This window comes from Passer domesticus, chromosome Z (assembly GCF_036417665.1).
Source record: "Passer domesticus isolate bPasDom1 chromosome Z, bPasDom1.hap1, whole genome shotgun sequence".
NCBI classification, from domain to species: domain Eukaryota; kingdom Metazoa; phylum Chordata; class Aves; order Passeriformes; family Passeridae; genus Passer; species Passer domesticus.
In genome coordinates, this window is record NC_087512.1 from 36,657,632 (window position 1) to 36,681,264 (window position 23,633).

The window sequence follows — 23,633 nt, forward strand, 5'->3', positions numbered from 1 at the left end:
AGCTGGATGTGTTGTGTATCACTACAGCATATATGAGAGTGTAACAGCTGTATAACAGAGAATAACTTCTTGTGCATTCATATGAGCTCACATACAGAAATTTACCTCCTTATAGTGAAATAATGTAAATAATTTTAATCTTGCTAAATAGAACCACTTAAGCAGCTCCCAACAGAAACAGAAATGTTATATCTGGGCATGTAAACCATTCCTTTGTTCAACTTTTTAACAATTGCTGTGGGTGCACTACCTTTTAGCTTAGAAAAAATACCTATGTGTGGTCACTGAAAACACTATGGTACTTTCTATGGAGATGATTGTGAATGTCAGCATCAAAGTCAAACTGTAGCTTGGGTATCAAGGTCTACCTAACTTCCCCATGTGGTTTGTCTGAGGCTGTTCTCTGTTTCCTTTTCTCTGAAGGATGGCCATGCAGTGCAGCTCTGAATCTCTGAATGGCCTAATAATTAACTCATTTTTTCTTGTGCTGCATGCGACTGCATCTCAGCAGAGAAATTAAAGATTACTCATCCATGTTTTCCTAGTTTGTTTTTGTTGTTTTGTTTTATTTGGTTTGGGTGCTGGGGTTTTTTTGTTGGTTGTGAGAAGCCAATGAGTTTTCTTATGCCTCAACAATGGTTGTCAGAAGCATATGGGGGACAGGTTGCACATGTGCCATGATGTCCAGGAGACAGCCAGGAGAAGAAGGAGGAAAGCCTTCTCTCTGGGAGGACTTTGCCTGGCCACCATGTCGTGTCTCACAGGGGACAGGCAGTCAGCAGGGGAACACCGAAGGCACCGTCCCCCAGAGACACTCTCCAGCCGCCCGGCAGAAGGGCTCTGCCCGCAGCCTGCGCTGGGACACGGCCCTGGGCCTCGCCCTGCTGCCCGCAGGCGGACTCGGGGAGGAGCCGGGGCATAAAAGGTAACTGCACCCCAAGCTCCGGGGGCTGTTCTGTCCTTTGCCTTTGGACTCTTTCGGGAAGGCTTTTCCACCTCGCTTTTGGAGTCCTCTCTTTTGGCTCTCCTGCCCTCGCCGGCTCTCGCTCGCCCTCGAGTCTGTCCCGCCTCCCCGAGTCCCTGACCAGCGCCCCGCCCGCTTCGTCCCAGCGCCCCTGTCCCTGCGCCCGGCCCTGCCCTGCCCGCCTCCGAGCCTGACCAGCCGGTCCTCGCCGCGGCCCTGCCCCGGCTCCTGCCCTGCTGCCCGATCCCTTCTCCTGGTGTCCGGCCGCCCTGCCCCGGCTCCTGCCCTGCTGCCCGATCCCTTCTCCTGGTGTCCGGCCGCCCTGCCCCGGCTCCTGCCCTGCTGCCCGATCCCTCCTCCTGGTGTCCGGCCGCCCTGCCCCGGCTCCTGCCCTGCTGCCCGATCCCTCCTCCTGGTGTCCGGCCGCCCTGCCCCGGCTCCTGCCCTGCTGCCCGATCCCTTCTCCTGGTGTCCGGCCGCCCTGCCCCGGCTCCTGCCCTGCTGCCCGATCCCTTCTCCTGGTGTCCGGCCGCCCTGCCCCGGCTCCTGCCCTGCTGCCCGAGCCCTTCTCCTGGTGTCCGGCCGCCCTGCCCCGGCTCCTGCCCTGCTGCCCGATCCCCTCCGGCCGCCGCAGGAGCCGTGCCCAGGCCGGCAGCGTGCCCAGCCCCGCCTCATCGGGGACATCCTCAGCACCCCCGACCTCCGGGGTGATGCCCTCTCTGCCCTCTGTCTCCTCTCTCCCTCTCTCTCTACACCCCCGTTCCTTTCCCATTTTTCCTCCTCTTGCTCTGTCTTCTCTAGCCGTCGTAAGTGGGGTAACTCCTTTTTATTTTGTCTTTTTGTTACCAATAAGCGGTTCTCAGATACAACATTCACTTCATTTGGCTTAATTTCATTCCCGACCATCCATTATGAAAAGAATTCTTTGCTGTTCCCCACAGTGGAATGCAGTTTTGGGGATTTTTTTTTTCTTTCTGAAGTTCTGTGCACCTTTAGAAGTCCACTGAGATTCCAGGGCTGTAAAAATTATCTTACTCATTATCATTACTAGCAACATGAAGATGCTAGTGAGGCTAAAAAAAAAATGAAGGCTAAAAACCATGAAGGCTAAAAATCCTCAATAAGAGAAAAGACGTCAAGAAATTCCCTTTATAATTACTGATGACTGCAGGTAAAATTGTACTGTAAGGTTGACACAAAAATTGTATGGCCATTACCAGACACTGTGCAACTTGTGATGTATCCCTTAATGGCAGAATAGATAACAAGATCAATTGCTTATTTCAGCTGAAGAGACAAGAGTGGCCTAGACACAAAAAAATCCCCAAAACACCAAAACCCACAAACCCCCACCCCTCCCCCTCCCAAAAAAATAGTAGAGATAGTGTATATTGGCTGATCAGTACTGAGTTTACACCACTGTACAAGAAGCAATTGCAATTTTTATCAATGCAGTTAAGCTAGATTTAAACTAACTCTGATCTCAATGGCAGGGTAACTGTAGAGATGCAAACTTGTCGAAGGCATGAATCATACCCATTTTCCCATGGTTTGCACCTTTCACTGAACTCCAGAGAGCCACTGTAACTCTATTTGTTATTCAAGTAAGTTTATCATAGCAGAACTGAGAATTTCTTTCAATGTTGCTGTCACATCTAGAGTGTGACTTTTTTTTCCCCCTCTGTTTGAGTGGTACAACCATCTGGAAAACATCCAGCTGCCTTGCTGAGTATTACCCATTTGTTAAAGCACCTTCCCAGAGCATGGCCCACAATACCTGACCTTCAGTTCTGAGTGAGCCCACAGTCTCAGGTAGTCAACAATGACAGAACACTTTTAGATGGCTCTAATTTATGCCAAACTCAATCTGGCCCCTGCCAGTCCCAAAATCACAGAACTGTAAACACAGATTTAGGCCATGCTTTTCCCACCTTTCCTTGTAGTTCAGGCAGACAAAGAGCTTAGCCAGCAGCTGTACACCTACTAATTAACTCAGAAAAGCTTCTTCTTAAAGAATTTAGAAATTGCACCTAAAAATAAAAATAGTTTATATTTAGGATATTGTAGCTGAGAACTGAAATCTGAAAGCCTAGGATAGCAACCTTAAAATGCACCCTTTTCCCTTTGTTTATTTTTCCTTTTACTCAAGAAAGAATAATTTCTCAGGGAGCAAAACACAGTTGTAACACATACAGTGCGTAATCAGTCCAATCTACCCTCTACCAATAGAAAAAACAAAATTTCTACTCAGAACACTGAACAGGAATAAATTAAAAACATGACATGGGCCCTTCAGAGGTTTTCAATTATTAGTTTTCTTGCATTGCACAAAAGTACAAGCTGTCATTGTATAGTGGCTTTTTAAAATTCAGAGTATGAAATAGATGAGTTTTCTCCATACACAGATGTTAAGCCCTACCACTGCAAGATGTTAACTCTCCCTCTTTTTAATCTCCTTGCTTCTTTAATGATTCCTGAATACTACAGTTTACATAGATGGAAAATATAACAATGAAAAGCATGAAAATCATCAGAGCCCATAGAGCAGGATATGGATCTTTCAGATGCTCTATTTCTTTTCCAGGCTATGTCATTATCTCCCCATGTTGCCACAAATGGGTCATTCTGTTTGGCTACTTCAGGCTCCCTGTTATGCAAAGAGCAACAAGACCACTCATCCATGTTTTAAAAAATTCTGAGGAAATAAAATTGGATTTACTTATTAAAAAATCAGACTGATTCTGAAATTCCAGACTGAAATCTATAAAAGTACTTCTACTGAAATAAAATTAATTATAATAAATATTATTCCTAGTAAGAATTTAAATGCATATAGTTATATATAACTTATTTAGATTGGCGCTTTTCATTAAGTGTATAAAATAATTTTACTTCATATCTTTATTTAAAGTTGACAGTAAAGCCAAATGAACTTGTCACAAAATTTTGTTCCTGTTGTTGGAGACTAGCATGTCTTTGAAAGTCTGCTAGTGTGGTGACAGATTCTAAAAAGTGCCTGTTAATATAACATGTTTGTGAACTTCACCCAGTACATAATTATTTATTAAGTTCCTTAGACTAGGGAGAAAATTATAAAATTTATAAAACCTATTGTCTTGAGTCATAGACCAGAGTCATCTTGTGCACAGAGTTCAGAGATCCCTGCTATGTCTTTCAGCTTCAGGTAAAGACATCCTTAACCACAGGGACTTGGAACAGTCTATGTCTTCACACTTCCATAGGAATTAGTACCTCCAGCATAAGAATGTGAAAAAACCTAGCTTAAGATATGGTGTTTGGCACATAAACCTTTCCAAGATTACAGGAATATCATGGTGTCTGAATTTGTCTTGCAATTTTGTAGTCAGCCACTACTGACATAGATATGGTATAGGACATATATTTTGTTTAAAACTCATACAATGTATTTTTGGCTAGCAATGAGTACTTTCTGCAATTAATGCAGCAAGCAGTTTATTGTCAAAGAAGTTAAAAAAATTGTATGACAATGGTAGACTCTTAAAAGAATTAGTTCGTACCAATGCTGCCATAACAGCAAATAGCAAAAACTTGAACATTTAACTATATTTTCTAAAATATTAGCAAATGTGCTTGAGAAAAACTCTGTAGAGATTGGTGTAAAAACAGAAGTACTATGCTGATATGCTTTCAGCCATATGTTATGTTGTTTTATTTTTCAGCACATGTCATCAACAGTTTTCTTTTGGTATGATCAAAGAACCATACACATTCACTCAAATAAGGTATAAAGAAATCTGTGCTTCTTTTTTTCTTTAGTTTTTAATACTTCATTTTGTCTGTTCTCTAAACAAGAAACCAGGAGTGTTCTCATGGCTAAGATGTGTATCAATTAAAAGTGAAGTAGGTGCTATAGGAACACTAAAACCTTCAGCATCTTTCAGATATGTGTATTAATGGTAGGAACCTGATTGCACTCCAGGGAGGTACTCTCAGTTGTCACAAAAGGAGAAATACACATACATATAACTGGATTAAATAGAAGCAACTATTTTGAGTTAGTGAACTGAGCTTGTAATGGCATTCCTGTATACACTCTTGCTTTCATTACTGGCTAGAGGAAAACATTATTATATAGACTTGTATTTTTCTAGCTAGGCTCCACAAGTGCACCAAGATGAAACTTCCATTTTTGAAAGGACTTACAGTAATGGTGCAAAATCTCCTCATACTCACTAGTGCCAAAATTAGAGATTGATGCAATAACATAAAGCCACCAGACATATTCTACCAACATTTATGAAGTCTCATAAGACAGTTTGTCCTAAGATGGAAAATCTATTAAGGATGCTGTTTATATTCATTATAGCCATTTTTCACTGGAACACCTATACCTTCAGTTCAGGGAGAAGGAACAGCCTCATGGTGGGGTAACTATTTTCCATATTTTGCATGTTAAATACTGAAAAATCATGACTGTGGCCAAAAAGTTATCTATCAGTGTTAAAATATTGAGGATTTCTCGGAGCCTTTGTTTAAGTGCACCATTCAGATTCTTCTTGGATTCCTTGCAATTGTCTTCCTTCAGAGAAAGAAGGTTGTATGGAAACTTCTTTTCTGCAACGAGAGATACAAAGGTTGCTCTCTAAAAAATTTGTAGACACTTTGGCAGATCCACAACTCTGAATGTGTTCCCTAATCTCCAGCATGTGGAGAAGGTTAAAGGAAAAGAGCGTGAGCCTTGAGATCTTGCTTTCATACCAACCCCCACTTGCAACTGTACTCAGCGCAGTTCAGCACTCTTCCAAAGCAGTACCAGAGCTATGTATTAGTACTGGAATTTGTACTGTGTCCGTGTCTATGTACTATTTGTACTATGCCCTTATATTTCTAGTTGTGGTTGGCAATGTGACTGCTTCTGTGCTTACAGATGTTCTGATGTTCAGCCTTTACTGAGTACATTATGGACTTCTCTAGGGAGCTGAAAATGTGTTTTTTAAAGTAAACGTGCAAAGCTTTGATAAATGAAAACATTCAAATAAGATTGTGTTTTGGCCATGTTGATGTTCACAACAGCCAGTATGACAAAACTATCTAAAAAAAAAGTGTCACATGCCTAAACTGTCCTAAATATTGCTTCACTTAGTAAAGTACTACTATTTTACTTCAGAAAATCTCAGGTTTGTGTGGAATGAGCATGTCAGCTTCTCTAGATCTGCCACTACAGAAGTACTGCTTAGTCTGTCTGGGGCAACTATAAGCAGACAGTGTGTGTGTGTATACCATGGCCACAGCAGCCTAGGAGTAGAGCCTCCTACTGTTTCAGCTATGCAAGTGCTCAGCTAATTGATCATGGATTTAGAGAGTAACATGAGAGCAAGTTACAAGGTGTGCATGTCTAAAAACATAATGCACAAATGTGTCATCACAGGGCAGGAAACCTTTTAGTAGGATCTGGGACCAACACTATTTTGTAGATTTAGTGCTAGCACAGACTTTTTTAAAGTGAAGTTGAGAGTTTCGTGACAAGACTTGGAACTGAGAATATAATAAAAATACCAAGTATTGCAAAGTTGGTGTTAAAATTATAAGCACCAACAGTGTCATGCGGAAATCCTCCCTTCACCAATGTCAGCAAGATTTTTACTGAGGACCTGAGAGGGCAAAGGACTTCATGTTATGTTTTTACAGGTGATATAAAACTATGTCAGTCCTGACCTGCTCATTTCAGCTTGCCTACTAGAGACCTGGAGACTTTTCATTTTTAAACTAGAAGAACTGTTTAATTACAAATTTTTTAAATACTGAAGACCAAGCATACCTACGTGTCTTTACACATTGTTCAGCCACAGAAACTGCAATTCTCTTAAAAAAAAAGAGAAAAAAAATCAGATTTAAAAAAATAGAGAAAATATTCAGTACAGACAGAAAAGAAATGGGATCTAATATATAGCTTCTGAAAAGAACAGAGAAGTTAACCCAAGGATCTTGGCAATGTTCCAGTTCTAATAATTTGATTTTAGCTCTCTGAATGTCTTCTGTAATTTCATATAGATATAGAATTTTTCAATCACTTTCCTAAGATATTGTGTAGATTTGCTGTTCATTAATGAATAATGCCATTTTCCACTCAAGCAAAGCTTAAGTAATACATAAACTATCTGCATTTTATCAAATTAACTATTAAGAAAATGCCCTAATTCCAGCTTAGTCATAAGTAACTTCTAATGTAGTTTCACTGGTAAAAAGGATCATGGTTCTCTAAAGTTCTACTTCTCTTTAGATTAAATATGTAAGATTTTGATATTATGATACACAGCAGTGCTATCTTTTGAATCAAATAAAAGGTATGTTATTCAGATGACCACAAAAGGAATTGTGTTACTGTAGGCAAAAATGTATATCACTAACATTCAACAACATGTGTATCTACCAAAAAAAAAAAAAAAAAAAAGAGAACAGTTTTTCCTGAATTTTACTATGTCACTGGGTACATTTTTTCTGATGTTCAGCCTTTACTGAGTACATTATGGACTTCTCTAGGGAGCTGAAAATGTGTTTTTTAAGTAAACGTGCAAAGCTTTGATAAATGAAAACATTCAAATAAGATTGCTATTGGGGGAAAAAATCTATTCAGTTAAAACTCTTGTTTTATCATTTAGGATAATAATAAAACCCTTTATCCCAAAAGACTGAAATAAATTTTGATTCATTGTGGCCATATAATGCACAGTTCTAAAAAACTAAATTGTCATATTGAATGTAAATAATGTATTCCCATAAGCTAATCAGAAAAAAAGAGAAATGGTCTACAGCATACTGAGTGATCAATATTTTAATGTGTTAATAAACAGAATCCTCAACTTCTCAGTAAAAATATTCCTGTGTCACAGACATTCACCCTTTACTCATTCAATAGGAAACAAAGGAACCTCTAGTACAAATAAATGACCCATCTTTTGAATATTGACCTGTGATGGTAAATTTCAGACCACTGCTTGAAATGGTCTTACCTAACTCCAGAGGACTGTTTTTACCCAAAAACCTATATTTCTTACCTTATACTGTTTTAAATTACACCTTGAAATCTTATAGCTATGCAGAGATTTGGTTTTATGGAGATAAATACCCAAATAACTACTTTAAAGTGAAAGCCTTATTTTTCAGCTTTAAAACCCAGACTGTGAGCCCAGTACTACAAGGCAATATTCACTATTCAGCAGTACCTGTTATCTCCAGTAGGCTCCTTGCAATTAATTTGAGACTGTTCCGTAAGTGGAAGATGCACTATACATTTTTACATGCATTTCTTGTGTACTGTATTACAAGTAATGAAGCTGATGTTAAAAGTAGTGTTGAGCAGGAGAGAGAACTTCAAACATGTAACATGTAGTAGCCTCATTGCAGTTGCCTGAGGCATGGTGGTTTATAGCACTATAGATTTTAGCCTTGAGAAAAATAAAATGAATAAATATGAGTCATACACAGTAGAATTGGAAAAGTTTAGATAACTAAATAGGAATTAGTCAGTTTCTAGATAAGTGATGGTACCTCTAAATCTTGAGAGATCTCTTGCCCCAAAATTACTTTCACAGAAATCAAAGTCCACCACTTTCAGCTGGATTTAGGATCGTGTGTTCCTAAATCAGGAGATCTGACCTGCTCAAGTTTGTAAAGGATACCTAAATCATAAACCTAACAATCTGCTAAAAGTCCAGCAAAGCCTTTAGTCATGACCTTAATTGTAATGTAGTGATTAGCTGCACTGAATTAATAGCACAACTCATGGGCTCAAAGTTAAGAAAACAAAGTATTTTACAGACTCAGTTTCAAGTATCAGATCAGAGTTTCCCAGTGCTGCTTTTCAAGCACTCACAGATTTGTAGTTATTATGAGACTAGAACAGGTGTTGATGTTTAAGAAATCCCTGAGCTCTGTTAAAGCCAAGGGGCACACAAATGCCTTTGTAGAGGTTCCTGATTTACATATGCTAACCTTGGAGCCTCTTTCTGAAATATAATAAATAATTTACAGATTCCACAGCCCTGTAATGCCAATTACAGTGAGTATTTTCACACTTCTTTAACCAAACTGAAAAGAAATTGTCCAAAGCCAGACAGTGAGTGGCGAAGCTGGTATCAAGGTTTTACTACCCATTTATTTGATCCTCACTTTGCTTTGCTATCTGATTCAAAGGTTTAAATACTCTTGTTTGACAAATCAGACTTCAGGCTGAGGTTATTGCATTTAAGCTAATCAACCCTAGGTGGAGTAACTCTAAAATTCTTAATTTTCTTGGGCCTTTAGTTTCCAGGACAGGAAGTCAGTGATGAACTTTTTCACTTGGAAACATAGTATCAACTTATAGCATTCCCTAAGTGAAAGAATGTGCTACAGTGTGCGAGTACAAACTTCTCCCCCGAGAATCCAGAGGAAATGCACATCTTGTTGGAGGGGGCTGTGGATGGTCTTTGTTCAAATGTGCTTCTACATACTACCTGTTACCAGAACTATGCCTCCATCATCAGCTCTTTCTGCTTAAAATGCTGCTACTCCTACCGTGTCATGAGAATCTGCACTCTTCTCATGACACAAGTTGTGAGCTCTAAGAATTTATTATATGAAATAGCATTCTAAACATTAGAATCCAAGGCACTTCTGTATAAATCAATTAGCACTCTTGACCTCTTTACTGCAGTCTGTAATTTGACAGTTATCATTAGTAGACACTATAAACTAGTACAATAGATGTGTGCACGCTGCCCTCTAATTCAGAGTAATAATCTTTCTGCAATTGTGTTCACTGTTGTTCACCTAACTTTATGAAAAAAAGAGGAAATTTATAAATGCAATTGAATAAACCCAGTATTTACCTCTCCCTTACCATCTCATATTATGAAATTACAGAACATTTTTCATTATATCTGTTTGGTAAAGACAATCGTAAAAGGCTGCTGTAGAAAATAAGTGCAGAACATTTAAAAATATTCATGGAATTTGGTAGGTATACAACTTTTATAAACTCTGTTTTCTTTTGGGTTACTGTTGTAGGAGTCTCAAACTTCCCCCAGTTAAGGTTAATTTATTGTTTATATTAGCACATAGGCCTTAACAACATAAAGAGCATTTCCCACAGATCAGTTGATAAGATGTAACATAGAGAAAGGGCCAAATAATGTTTATTAAGTCTACTTAGTGAAGTTATGACTACAATACTCCACTGCTGAAGTCAGTGAAAAGACACCAGCACAACACAATCCCAGAAAATGCAAGCTGATATAGCACAAAAGATTCTTTGTTTAAGAGCAGCAAAAATTTCCAGTAACTGTCTGAAGATGCATGGCATAGAGAATGCAATTAAATAACAAAACAAATCCATTCTAAAGGACAATCATTATAAACCAGGACAGGGACACTTTGTTTTAAGTGCACACAATGAATTTTAAAGATCTTTCTTCAGAAGGGGAGTGGGATGATGACCAAGGAGCTAGGGAAGGGCTAAGGCTTACTATCTAGGGCCTACACTGTGTACTCTCTGTGTTATCTTTGCAGATGGAGATCTGCATAGTCAACATCAAGAAGGGATGAACTGACTGAAGGAGGAAGTCCCGTGGAGACAGGAGGATGGTCCTCTTTTGGCTTTGACAGAATGGCAAAGTCCTAAGACTGGAACTTTGAAGGACATCATAACAAAGAAAAATTAACTTTTGCCTGACTAAGGGTTATTTAGATTATAAAGTGCACACTCTGCATATGTTAACAAGTTCAATTAACTACATGCTATGACATGTATGACTACTTTACATAACTCACTACCTGTATCTGCTACATGTCACACAGGAGGAGGGGAACAAGATTGGACTGTATATAAAAAGGGCAGAAATTGAACTTAGGAGGAAAACCCAAAAAGCCTTGAGGCAGAGGACTGGCTACTCTCCTCTGTTTTCTTCTGACCAGTGTAAGTTTCTAATTATTATTATCCAGATTAACACGTTACTGTTGTTGTTAGAGTTCTATCCCAGCTAATACATTTGTCAACAGCAATTCCTCATCTGTATTTCTGTTGCTTCAATAAACTGCAATATTTGTGAATTTTCACTGCCAAGGCTCTTGAATAATGTGACCAGACCTATAGTGCCAGATTGGTTCATCACACTCTTCATGAATCTGTGATTGCACAAGTTCTTACTGAACACGACCTGACCTATAGAACTGATTTGGTAAACCACATTATTTGTGAATCTGTGATCATGGAACATCCCATTGAACGTGACCAGACTTAATAGTGCCAAATTAATTCTAATGAGAAATTAAGCCCAGTTTGCACCCAACTCTTCTTAACTTCGAGGACCAGCTGGAAACAAGAGTATTTACTTTCTGCCAGATTTCTTAATTTTAATGCAAAAGGGGCAAATAAAGTCTTATGGAGGAGTGACACATTTGATGGATGAGTGGGTTCTGAAAAAATCTATTATCAATTACTCTTTAGTGTTTGGCTCTAGTCCAGCAATTTTTATTTGAACAGGCCACATGTTAGCATTGTTTGGATTGCAAGAAGTGACTGACTTCAGGATACTATTAATTTCCTATCTTCAACTTTATTCCTCCTTTTCCAGATAGTGATTCTGTTATGTCAGGTGCTGTTTAAAAATTTAAGGGGAAAAAAGAGTCATTAAAAAAAGTTTGTTTAGTAAATTACTCTATTGAAAACAAACTGGTTTGTTTTCAGGCAGCTCACATCAAGTTCAATCCAATACATCTTGCAAGTTATTCTGAAAATAAGCAATTTAATTGCCCCTCAAATTTAGCCCAAATCAGTTTGACCCTGTGGGTTGTATCCTTTCTTTCTTTTATGCCAGTGTTCATGCAAAGCAGTGCTATATAACCTGATGGAGTCACTTGAGCTACAAGCAAGTAGAGAGTAAATCTCCATTAATTGTTTCCTTAAGTAAACTTTACAGAAGTTCATGATATAGTCCAATGGAAAGAATTTGTTATCAGGAACAAAATATCACTGTTTACCTTTCAGACAGGTGTGGGTTAAAGGGCTGGCTGATACCTCGAGTACCTGGAGTGACAATCACTGCATGCATACCCAGTTATACAAATAGGAGTCCTTCAAATAACAACCATTTCCTCATTACTTTCTTTAGTTATGGTTTGTGAATGTCCATTTGTCAGTACCCAGTGAAGAGAACTGCATTGTTTGTGTTCAGTTTTCATGGAGGCCAGACTGTGACCCCAACTATAAAGCATACCTAGAAGTCAGAAGAGTTTCCCACTTACAGAATCCACTGTTCAGACAAGGCTGTAACATAGGAAGCATGAACTATCAACTATCCAAACCTGTATGAACAGGAATAACAGAAAGGTAACCCATTGTTGACCATTTTCTGAAGAAATTACTTCCTGGATACGTCCATGCCCAGGTCATGAATATGACCCTGTAAATACAGGGGATATATCCATTAAACACAGAAACAGAAGCAGAATACATTCATTGATTCTCAAAATCCACATATTGTTCAAAGGTTTCAATGCTGAAATACACTAAAAATTCAAAACTGCCTGCACTGTAAGACAGGAAGCTCACATTTCAACTACTGAACTTACTTGAAGCACGTCATCTCCCCTTTTTCCGTTCTGAATAAAAACTGGAGAGGAATTCTTCTTTACATTCCTTAGGAAGCAAAAGTGTGTTTAGAAAATAATCCTGGTTGTTCATCAGATAAAAACACAGTGCCGTAGAATTAGTTTTCCATGGGTTTAGAAGAAAAAAATATACTGCAGCTATTTGCTGAATTCAGTCTCTGCTAAACGCATTTATATTTATCATATAGGAATTCCATAGCTACTATAAGAGGTGTGTACATCTTAGTTCTGAATGATGCTCCTAAGGAGGGTCTGAAGGAAATAAAGCTGCCCCACAATACATAGATCTAAAGTCCTGATTCCTGTGCTGACAGAGACTGCAGTACAATGACAGCATGTAATTCAATTTCAATATATAATTAAACATTAAAAGAGAAATGGTGTCTTCACTTTTTCAGAGCAACTAGGAAATTTGCAGTAAAGGATGAGAAAAGGAGAAGTACAAAATCTTATTTATGCTCTGAAAATAAGTCACAATTATTTTTTGAGGTTCTGTATTAGGTAATATTTTTGTGCTGCTCAGTTTACTTAGTTTTGCCAAAGTTGATATTAATAGAGCCACTATAAAGAACATTAAGCTAGAGATATACTATATCCATTTAGAATTTTTTTTTCTTTTGGCCTCTTACCCTTCAGTATGAAGAGTACGAAGTACCGTCTTCTCATCCTACTAAAAGCACTTTGAACTTGCAGAATTAAATTGCTTTGTATAATTCTCTTGCATGTCAAAATATAAACAATTTGAAAATGTTAAGTTCCAAACTGGTGGTTCTCTTTCATCAAAATTATATTACAAATGCAGAATAGTATTTATTGCACCTAGGGAAATGTGAGTTAAAGAATCAGATTTATCTATTAATTAATATGTGCCAGAGTGCCAAATAGTGACATTTGTTAATGGTATTGCACGGGCTGGGAAAAACTTTCTTTTCATTCAAGGCCACAACTGCATCTTGAGTAGCAAGAAGGAAAGCTAAGTCCATTCACCTCATCTTCTAATACAGTTAGTTGACTCCTAACATTGCAGTAAGCACTGAAACCTGGTTAGAGAGATTGAAAGGCAAGGTAGAATGATAAGCCATGTGTTCTACTACAGTTATCACTCCTGATAAGGAAATCCTTGTTCTTTTACTGGGGGTCAATGCAAGAGAGGCTCTGTTGTGTGAGTAGTTTACTTCCTTATTATAAGTCTGGATCTTAGCACTTAGAGCAGCCCATATACTTTCTTACAAAACTATCTGATTAGTTTTCTGTAAGCTAAGAAAATTTTGTATCTGATGTTGCAAATCAAGTGTGGATTTTAAGTTACTGAGACTAAGGTGTTTCCTATGAAAAAATGCAGTAAGAAACACTGTAATCTTATCAGGGGTATAACTTGTGATGTAGACACAATCTGACTATAAGGTACAACTATAAAAAAATGCTTTGTTCAGGTCCGGTTCTGTCAGTTCAAGCCTTACTGCATTCATTTCATGTTTATTCATTTCATGGTAATACTAAAACTATTACCATAAAATGTGGAATAAGCAGCCTTATAGCTATATGCATTTAGCAAATGTTGCAGGTGGGCCTCAGGACTTAAGCTGCTTGACTAGGTAGCACTCACATATCGAACATTATAAAAAGGCTTAAACATAACTTAATGATGGCATAGGACTTTATGAGACTTCTCTAAGAGAGTTAAAGTTTTCCTCCCAAAGAATTTGTTGTGGTTTGGCCATGGATAAAAATATTCGTTACTGCTAGTTCACAGATTTTAATGGAGCAAGAAGCACTGTCTAGGAAAAATTACTTTAATTGCAAATATCTGCCTGAGCCATTTTGCACCATGTAAGTTTGCAAATCCAGCTTCTAGTACAGGAAAACTAAACTATTATTCTTCCTGCAGAAAAGAATGTCAGTGTACTTTAACATAGGTTTTCCTGCCACATACCAAGTGCAGTTCTTGTAAACAAAATTGTCATTGCAAGAGTTCTGCATGTAGTGAATCAAACAGAAGTAAAGTAAGATCATAATCCAAACCACTAATGCCTATAAAAGAAGTAAAAAAAGTGTGACTTTGGCCATGCAAAAGAAAAAAATGCTTCAATGAAAAATAGTTTGGAACATGGAAAACTCCTGTTTTGTAAGGGAGCTACATATAAATTGGCATATAAATCATTGCATTATACACAGTACCATAAATTCTCTTAATGTGCTTACCAGCAACAACATATCCCTAAGGTCACTAATGACTAATTGTAGGTAGGGAGTGTTTCAAAAACTTGCTGAGACAGGGTCACTCGATAGCACTTGTAAAACACCAGATCATAAACTGTGTGTCATGCAGTTACATTCTTCCACCAGTAGAACCTGACTTAATACCATAATTAAAAATTTTAAGCAGAGAAAACTTCATTTCAATTCAACTAACAACCTCGCTGAGTTTATCTTTCTGAAAGCTAAGAAGAGCATTTGTTACACAGTGAACTTAAATATGTATAGAGATATAAGATTTACTCTGGGGCATTCTGAATTGATTATCAGTTTAGCACTTTATGAGTGTCTGTGCCTCTGTGTGTCTGTGTGTGTGTGTGTGAGTACACAGCTGAGAAAGTATGGTGACCTTGTCACTTGGTCCCAAAATAAATTGTAATAAGTTGCAGTGCTAGGCACAACGGTCTTGGTCTTCAGCTACAGTCATTCCAGACAGAGAATATGTGGGGTTACATATAAAGCAGCCTCAGGATTGGACCCTTTCTTAAAGGTCCTTTTGTGCTGATAAAATCTGTACTAAGGTTATGATGTTACTGTAGGGGAAAAAAAAAAGGAAAAAAAAGAAAAAAAGAATCACAGGAGTCTGAAAGTGGGTTAGAAAATCTTAGGTGGAAAAGAGTGTTTTTTCACTTATTCAATTAAGTACCTACATATGCACATATTGTTCTGTTCACTTCACACTGTAAACAAAAGCAGGCTAGTTCTGAACTATCAGGACTGAAATAACCAGTTCTTTCTTGACAAAAGAATGGAAGTGATGTTTTGCAACCTCTGGGTTGCAACTTCTGAGATATTTTATAAGGGTTTTTCAACACCAGTAAAAACTCAGCACTCTTACTGTGCATACAAAACTGCCTAAATATTTCTTGCAGTCGATTCACTTATGAAAAATCATTAGCAATATGTGTAAAACATTTAAAATCTAGCTTCTCCACTTCTGAGGTAACAGTACAGGTTATATAACCTAGCACAAAAGATTTTTCATAAAAGAAGGAGAAAACAAGGAACTTTAAATACAAAACAGCCCGTATTTAAAGATCTATCAAAGCTGTGTCAGAAGTGACACAAGACAGGAAAACAGAATGACAATGACATTCTGATCTTAATTCGCATAATTTAAAAGTGGCAAGTTATAGCACACTTCCTCTGAAACTTCTGAGTCTCATGGATCTTGACAGAATGCTGCAAAACAGTACAAAAATAGACATTGATTAGTTACATAAAGAGTTAAGTATATGGATATATATGTTTTGCCAAAGCTTTGCAAACCAAGCTCTGCCTTACTTTTAGCTACACAAATTCACTTAAGACCAGTGGGCAAGCAAGACCAAACACTAGTGAAGCTTTGATGAACATTTCTAATACACTGCCTGGCACAAGATGGCCAGAGATGCTTTGACCAAAAAGCTGTATCCTTTTGCCTTTAGGTATGGGGCTCTGTACCTAATGCCAAACTCATGCAGGGCAACAGGGAACAATTAATCCAGCTGTTACTTTCAGAATTCAGTTTCTTCAGATAGACAATCTATTTTATAACTGGACTTATCCTTCTTCACTTTGTGGATATGCTAATGATATCTACTGTGAACACCCATCAGGTTTCCAAAGATGCTTGCAGCTCTGTAGAGTGGATTGTTCTGTTCTGCTCCTGCACAGCTTTCACACTCTCAGTGACAGCCACTTAAGCATTTCTAGATTTGGCAGCCATACTTCTCAATGTCAAGACTTGGTACAGGCATATGATGACTGTCCTCTATTTCAGAGGAGCTGGAAGTTCTCCTCTGTCTAGTGAGCAGTGCTCATGAATGATTTTTTAAAATAATTTTTAGTGCTGGAAGATTTAGACATGAGAGAAGCAGCATTTTCTTATCATGAAATCTTTAAACAATATTTAGAGGTCTAAATCCCTACAGAAATCTGATTATGACCTTGGTAAATACAAAAATTACAGCAGAAACTACACATGCAAGTAGACTGGAGGCTGAGTACTACAATATATAACATGTAGATATTTTTGATGGTACAAAAACAGAAGGTGAGAGGGATGGACATATTTTGGCCCATTTTGCACTTACCATTTTCGGCAAAATCTTTTTTTAAAAGGATTAAGAATCTGTTGTGACAAACTGGTCCAGATGCTAATGATCATAGCACTCAACATAGAGGAGTAGATTTTGGTTACAAACTCCAGAAAACGGTGGAATTTCTACTGTGTGCCTCTTGCAGCTGAGTCTTAGGCAGCAGCAGAAGATGGATGCCACCTACATCATCATCACCACCACCACAACCGTTCCACTGGATCAGACCTTGAAGGTCACTTTGCAAGGCAAAATCTCAGTGGTAAAACTTTGGTGGCATGTCCTCTGAAGGCCTCAAGGTGCTCAGTAGCTGCAGGCCTTAGCCAGAGATCTGTAGGCAGTAAAGAGAATTTACAACCAAACCTTAAGCATACATAACTTAACCTACCATCATTGGGGTATTAATTGCTGAGTGTATGTTTTGAGATTATAGATTTGGTATACAGGCATCAAAAATGACATGACTAAACCACATCTATTTTGCATGTAGCTTTAAACTGCAGCTCATCAGGAATACAAACTGCTTGAAGGCAAATCTAAGCATGACAGACACAGAGAAGAAGAAAAAAACCAACAATATATGAGCCTATCCCTCATGTATGCATCACTGCACAGCATTGTCTAGAGCAGGGCTCTGCAGAAAAATTGTTCTGGGGTCTTTTTAGGACACAGCACTACTACGTGCAAAATCGTTTTTTTTTTCAGGAGAGTGTGTGCGGAATCAGGTGTTCACGTTACAGCTCTTCACTGACAGCCCTAGAGAGAAAGCATGCGACACTCAGGCCTGGGAAATCACTTTCTGACGTCTGCTCCCCAGCCTGCAAAGCGCAGCACCCTCGGCTGCTGCAGCGAGACGAAGCCGAAGCCGTAGCTCCTGTCCTTTCCTCCGCACAGGTCGCTTCCAGGCGTGCCCACCGTACATTCCGAAGCGCGCAGGGCGCCGAGGGCGCAGCCGCCCCGGGAAGCGGGGACGGAACGCCCCGTCGAACACAAACGTGGCGCTACAATGGAGCACTTAGCGACCGGGTCTTGAAGCGTTCCTCTTGCGAGTGGAGAACACCCTGGCCCTGTCACCGCCCCCTCGAGTAAAGGCGGAGCTCCTTCAGTAAAGCCGGAAAAAAAAAAAAAAAAAAAAAAAAAAAAAAAAAAAAAAAAAAAAAAAACTTAAATCACGTCTCATTCAGGGACTGTAGCAGGGCACTGCTCCGCGTGCCCAGAGGCACGGGGAACTGAGGCAGCGGCCGGGGCTGCCCCGGCGGCCCCTCCCGGGCGCTGGGAAAGGCGCAGGCGGGTCGGGAGCAGGCGGGAGCGCCCCGCCCTCGCGGCGGGCAGCGCCGGGACAATTCCCCCGCCCGTCCCCGAGGGCAGCGGCGAGGCCGCACCCGCCTTTTTAAGGCGACGTTGCCCCTCATTAGCGCCCGTCCCCGGCAGTGCCCGCGGGCGGGGCGGGAGGCGGAGCCCCCTGCCGCCCCCCGCTCCCGCCGCGCCACCGCTCCGCGCGGAGGAGGAGGCGGCGGGAGCGGCGGCGACAGCCGACACCGGCCCCACGTTACTTTGATTGACGGCTGAACAAATGTTTCCCCTGTTCGAACGCCGGCGCCGCGGAACGCCGGCGATCTGCGGGCCCCGCCTCGGGCGGCGGGCGAGCGGGGGCGGAGAGGCGGCGGGGAGCCTCCTGATTGGTTGAGCGCGCGCGGCGCGTCGAGACCCCACGTGGGGGAGAGTCCAGGGCCGCCCCTCTGCCCGGGCCCGAGCGCCCATTTGTCAGCCGCGAAGTGATGGGCATTAGTGCCGAGCGGCGATTAATGGCAGCCCGCCGCCCATTGGTCGCCGCCACCGCCCTTCATGGGCGGGGTGCGGGGGGAGCGGCTGACAGCGTCGCGGTGCTTGATGGGAGAAGTAGTCCCCGAAGCGGCGGCATACGGGCAGACTTGCCGCGGGGAGGACTGCGACTCCCAGGGTGCCCCGCGGCGGCGGCCTTCCGGCTGCTGTGAATATGTATCAGAATGTTAATGACGAGCCGCTGCTAAATTTGGTCAAAGGAGTCACTTCGGCAGAGCGTGCTGTGGGAGCGGCGCGGAGCGGCCATCGGACTGGACCGGGCTGGGCAGGACACGGCTGGGCTGGACCGGACCACGCTGCGCTGACGAGCCGAGTACGGGGCTCCGCTCCGCGCGTCCCCGCCGCCACCGCCGCCACTTCCCGGAGTTTCGAAAGGCGCGGAGGGAAAAAGAAAAAAAAAAAAAGACATAAATAAAGCTGCCCAGACCGTACCGTATTTTAAATCTTTCTTGCTCTTTAAATTTTTTTTTCAATTAAAAAAAAAAAAAGGTGGTCGAGCAGCACTAGCGGGGGAGATGCGGTGCGGGCGGTAGCAGCGAAGACCGGACCGCCGCACAAAAGGGCACCGCACCGCACGCACCCCCGCCGCGGCAGCGGAACAGCCGCCCGACCGCCGCCGCCACCGTCCCCGCCGCGGCTCCGCGCCCCGCTCCGCCCGGCGCCGGGAGAGCCGCCGGCAGCAGCAGTAAAAGTTTTCAGGAAGGGAGGAAAACTGCCGGCGGGGGGAATCTCCGGTGGAGCGCGCGCCGGCGCCGGCGGAGGGGCTTTCCCCGCCCTCCTCCACCTCGCCCTCCGCCGCACGGGGCTCGCAGCCCGCCTGAGCCCGTGGAGCGGCGGCGGCGCTCGGGAGAACCGGCCGGCGTCGCCCGCTGACCGCCCCCGGGGGATGTGGCAGCGGCCCCCGAGCGTCGCGGACGCCGCCGCCGTCGCGCCTCGCTGCTGCCGGCGGTGCCCCGCCAGCCCCGGGGCGGCGGGGCCGGGGCGTCCCTGCCCGCCGTCTCCGCCGCCGCGCCTGCAGCCCTGATCCTCGCCGCTCCGGCCGCCAGCGCCCCCCGAAGCGGCGTGGATGATCCGCGACCTGAGCAAGATGTACCCGCAGACCCGGCACCCGGTGAGTGACGGCGGCGGCCCCGCGGGCAGCGCTCAGGCGCGGGCACCGCGGAGTTGTAGCCATTTTCTTATTGTTGTCCGCCGCGCCGCCGTCGCCTCCCGGGGTCGGGGTTGCCTTGTTTGAGTTGCCCTCGCCCGGTGCGCGGCGGTCCCGGCGCCAGTCCCGCGGCTGCCGCCGGTGCGGAGGGTCCGAACGGGCGACACCTCTTCCAGCGGCGGTCCCGCACCGCCGGCGGACACGTCGGGGCAGCATCTCGGGGTGCTTGGGGCATCGCGCCTCCGCCCGCGGACGAGCGGGGACCTGGGGGGCTGCGCCTCGGCGGAGCCCCGGTGCGAGGGCCGCGGCGGCGGGCGGGAGGTGGTGACCGGATGAGAGGGGGCGATTAAAAGACCTGATGTTCCTTGCTTGCAGGCTCCTCACCAGCCAGCTCAGCCCTTTAAATTCACCATTTCAGAATCCTGCGATCGGATTAAGGAGGAGTTTCAGTTTTTGCAGGCTCAGTACCACAGGTAAGACTGCCTACTTTGTCCGAGCCCCGCGCGGTCTCTCCTCTCGCCCTTTCCAGTGCCGCGCCCGGAGGGGCGGCGGGGCGGGGGCGCGGGACCCCTGGCGGAACCGGGAGCGGGGCGCTCCTCGCCGGCTCCTCCACATCCTGCTCCGCTCCTGACCCTGGGGACGAGGGGCTCCTGTGGCCCCCGAGCCGAGCGGTGCGAGCGGTTTTTCCCCGCGATCCATTTTTGTTAAATTTTTAAAATTTTCTTTTGTTTCTTTTGGTCTTTTTGTTTACTTTTGGGTGCGGAGTGGGGGAGGGCGGGTGTTGATAGAAAAATATGTGTCTGGTTGGGCTCGTTCTCTGCTGTTCTTCGAAATGCCCCTCAGGACAGGCATCTTGTCTTGGCTCGGCCCCCTCGCGCCTTTCATTGACATGTCAAGTGCTGATAACCTGGAAGTGAGGCGGCGAGCTGTTTCATTATCCTTAGGTGGAACAGCGCTGTGTCCTCAGAGTGACAAGTGACTTCTGGCAGGAGTGTTTAGCGGGCTTCGGAAAACAAAATAAACACTGGAAGCGTTAGCATTTACCACGGTATTCTTTAAATTATACGCAGTATTCTGCTTGCAATTCTGTCATCAGTAATAGCAAAGAGCAAAAATTCAAATCCACAAGTTTTTCTTCTTGAAGCAGTAATGTGCATTTGATTCTTCTGTGGGTCGAGTAAAAGAAAGAGGTGTTTCTAAAATACCTAAATAAAAACTCTGAAACCCAAGTTACATTTTTTTTAGTAGCTTCTCAACTTTAACTCTTTAAAGATATGAACCCCTGCATGCTTCTTCTATGAACCAGTGTCTGTGTTCAGTTTTTTTGTCAGAAAAAGTAATTTTCTATGTATGCCACATGTATGTCTGCAGTCCTTTTCGGAGATGAGGATGTTGCATAGTATTCCTTGAAATTGGAAAAGTGCAAACCCCCATCCTAAACTCCCAAGCAAGAGCTGAAGTACGGATTTATATTTGGGTAGTGGAGAAAAGGGGAGCAGCCCGCGCTCAAGAGAATGTCACTTCAGTCTTGTGAAGTACCCATGCTTTTTCCTTTTTGTCTCTTGAACAGTTTAAAGCTAGAATGTGAAAAACTGGCCAGTGAGAAGACAGAGATGCAGCGACATTATGTCATGGTAAGCAAGCTGCATAACAAATTCAAAATGTCTATTAGCTTGGTATGCTGAGACTGACATACGTTCGGATTGCTGGAGGCGAACAGGAAGATTGTAGTAGCGCTGCTGTTGTTGAAGGTGCATCAGTGCTTCCATTATAAATCAGTACTTTCTGGGGTCTTTTAACTTCTTTGCAGAAAGCAGTATTTGTGTGAAACTGGCTTTTTAACCTTTTAAGCAATTGAGGATGTTTCTTCCAAATGCTAGCAAATCACTTGTCAGCCCTTTCAAGCTGTGTGCAACTTCCGTAGTGTACCTGAGGATGATGTTTTCACTTTTGCTGACTTTTCCTAGTGGTCATATCTCTGTAAAATGCTTCTGGATAGTATTTTTTTCTGTGATGGCAGTAAGACAAAATTGTACCTAACCGCATGTAAATCCAAAGTCTACTTCCTAGAAGAACTGTTGCTCTTCGGCAGCTGAATTATTGTTTCATTAAATTGAGAATGTCCGGGATCTCAGCTGTGAAAGGGATTTCCTCAGTTGTTGTGGTCTGCCTGGTTAAATAATGTGCATAGAAAGACATCTCTAAACAGGTAATTGTGTGATGGATCATGATGACTCTAGAGAGGAACTCTTGCTATCTCTCCTCTTGTACATCTCTGAAGGATTAGCCGTTTTTCATATGCACATGACAAGTAATACTCTTGTATACACAGAAAGAGTAAATAACCTTGAAAAATCTTAAGGGAGAGCACAAGCAAATTGTAAGGCTCACAGTTGTCATTTTAATGCCTGATATGCCTAAGTCTTGGAGATTGTTTGGTATTAACATTGCACAGTGAATAGAGTTCCCTGCAGTACTGGGACACAGCAGGACGTACTTAGATTGGTCTGTCTACTCTGGCCCTGAATTTCCATGCTCTTTCCTTTTTTTTTTTTTTTTTAGTGCCTGCAATTTGATTACAGGAATTTTTTTGTGTTCTTTTTTTAAATTTAAAATATTTAACTGGTCTGTTAAATGTTGCTGATTTATACGTTTATATGCTTGAAGCACTTTGGGTGGGTTTTTTTTGCATGTTTTATGTGTGCTAGTGAATAGAATCTTCATCATTTTCTGCTTCTAATCCTTGACTCTGCTTGTGATTATCTTTCATTATTTTTTTGTTGTCTGTCTTTGCCTTGTTTTACAGCTGTTCTTTGTAAATGTGACATGAAACAATGTAGATAAAGCAAAAAAAAAAGTTTATTCTGAAATGCGCTCTTTGCAATTCTAGGAACTCTTCAAAGCAAATTAACATGTGTAGGTCTGTATGTCTTTGTACAGATGATGTTTCAGTCAAAGTGAATTCCAAAACAGTTTTCACAATTGCAAGGTCTAATAGAGTAATTTTCTTTTCTCTTAGTATTACGAGATGTCCTATGGGCTGAATATAGAGATGCATAAGCAGGTAGGTAAAGAATTACTTTTGTTGTAAGAATGGTCTCTATAATTTCTCCCATCAATCTTAAAACATACGTATTCTGTGTGACTCGCCTTAATTGCATGCTTGGGTGCATCAGAAATTTTTTTTCTTCACCTGACCCTGAATCCTCTGTCTCATGTTTGGTATGCAGACTCTTTGTAGGTTATGGTCTTATCTGCCAATTGTGCATTATTTGCTTGATTTTCCACATGCAATTTTAGCAACATGCAGGCATTCCTATGCTTCACAGGGAGAGTGTCTGTGAGTATGGATGGGTTTATGGGCTGTATTGTCTTTTCTCTCTGGTCTCAAACCTTTGGGGTTTATTTTTTGGGATATGTGTATTAGGAAGGTGTGTGGAAAAAAATTGATTTTTTGGTTAACCTTGGCTGGTTTAAGCTGGAGCTACAAACGCTGTTGATGTTACAGCCATGTTGATATTTCCCCTCAGGCTGCTTACTTGGACTTCTGTACAGAACCAATGTGTTAGCCTCTCAAACACAAAGGAGTAAATGAGCTTTCAGTGAGGGTGTAAGCATAGAATCATGAAATGCTTTGGGCTGGAAGGGGCCTTAAATGTCGTCTGGTTTCACCCCACCCTGTCATGGGCAGGGAACCTTCCACTAGATTGAGTGA

General features: G+C 42.3%; 1 protein-coding gene and 3 long non-coding RNA genes across 12 annotated transcripts in view; 3 read left to right on the forward strand and 1 right to left on the reverse strand.

The window, feature by feature from the left end:
• LOC135289995 (uncharacterized) overlaps nt 1–11,035 on the forward strand; it is a 91,112-nt gene extending 80,077 nt beyond the window's left edge. For all 6 annotated transcript variants that reach the window (XR_010352754.1, XR_010352745.1, XR_010352746.1 and 3 more), the window contains one exon: nt 10,496–11,035. This is a non-coding gene — a long non-coding RNA (uncharacterized LOC135289995). The remainder of the gene's footprint in view (nt 1–10,495) is intronic.
• Nucleotides 851–4,597, forward strand: LOC135289997 (uncharacterized). The gene is made up of 3 exons (XR_010352757.1): nt 851–925; nt 2,458–2,568; nt 3,549–4,597. It is a non-coding gene; the product is annotated as an uncharacterized LOC135289997 (long non-coding RNA).
• On the reverse strand, nt 4,639–10,874 carry LOC135289998 (uncharacterized). The gene is made up of 3 exons (XR_010352758.1): nt 8,170–10,874; nt 6,765–6,808; nt 4,639–5,560 (listed from the first exon to the last, which is right to left on the reverse strand). It is a non-coding gene; the product is annotated as an uncharacterized LOC135289998 (long non-coding RNA).
• Nucleotides 11,036–18,960: 7,925 nt separating the features above from the next.
• Nucleotides 18,961–23,633, forward strand: part of LOC135289517 (transducin-like enhancer protein 4) — a 97,936-nt gene continuing 93,263 nt past the window's right edge. For 3 of the 4 annotated variants that reach the window (XM_064403184.1, XM_064403185.1, XM_064403187.1), the window contains exons 1-4: nt 18,962–19,882; nt 20,294–20,391; nt 21,489–21,552; nt 22,938–22,982. In XM_064403184.1, the coding sequence (XP_064259254.1) occupies nt 19,838–19,882; nt 20,294–20,391; nt 21,489–21,552; nt 22,938–22,982 (252 nt within the window). In that variant the 5' untranslated portion in view covers nt 18,962–19,837. Of the gene's footprint in view, nt 19,883–20,293; nt 20,392–21,488; nt 21,553–22,937; nt 22,983–23,633 lie in introns of all 4 variants that reach the window. The other variant, XM_064403186.1, reaches the window with a different exon arrangement.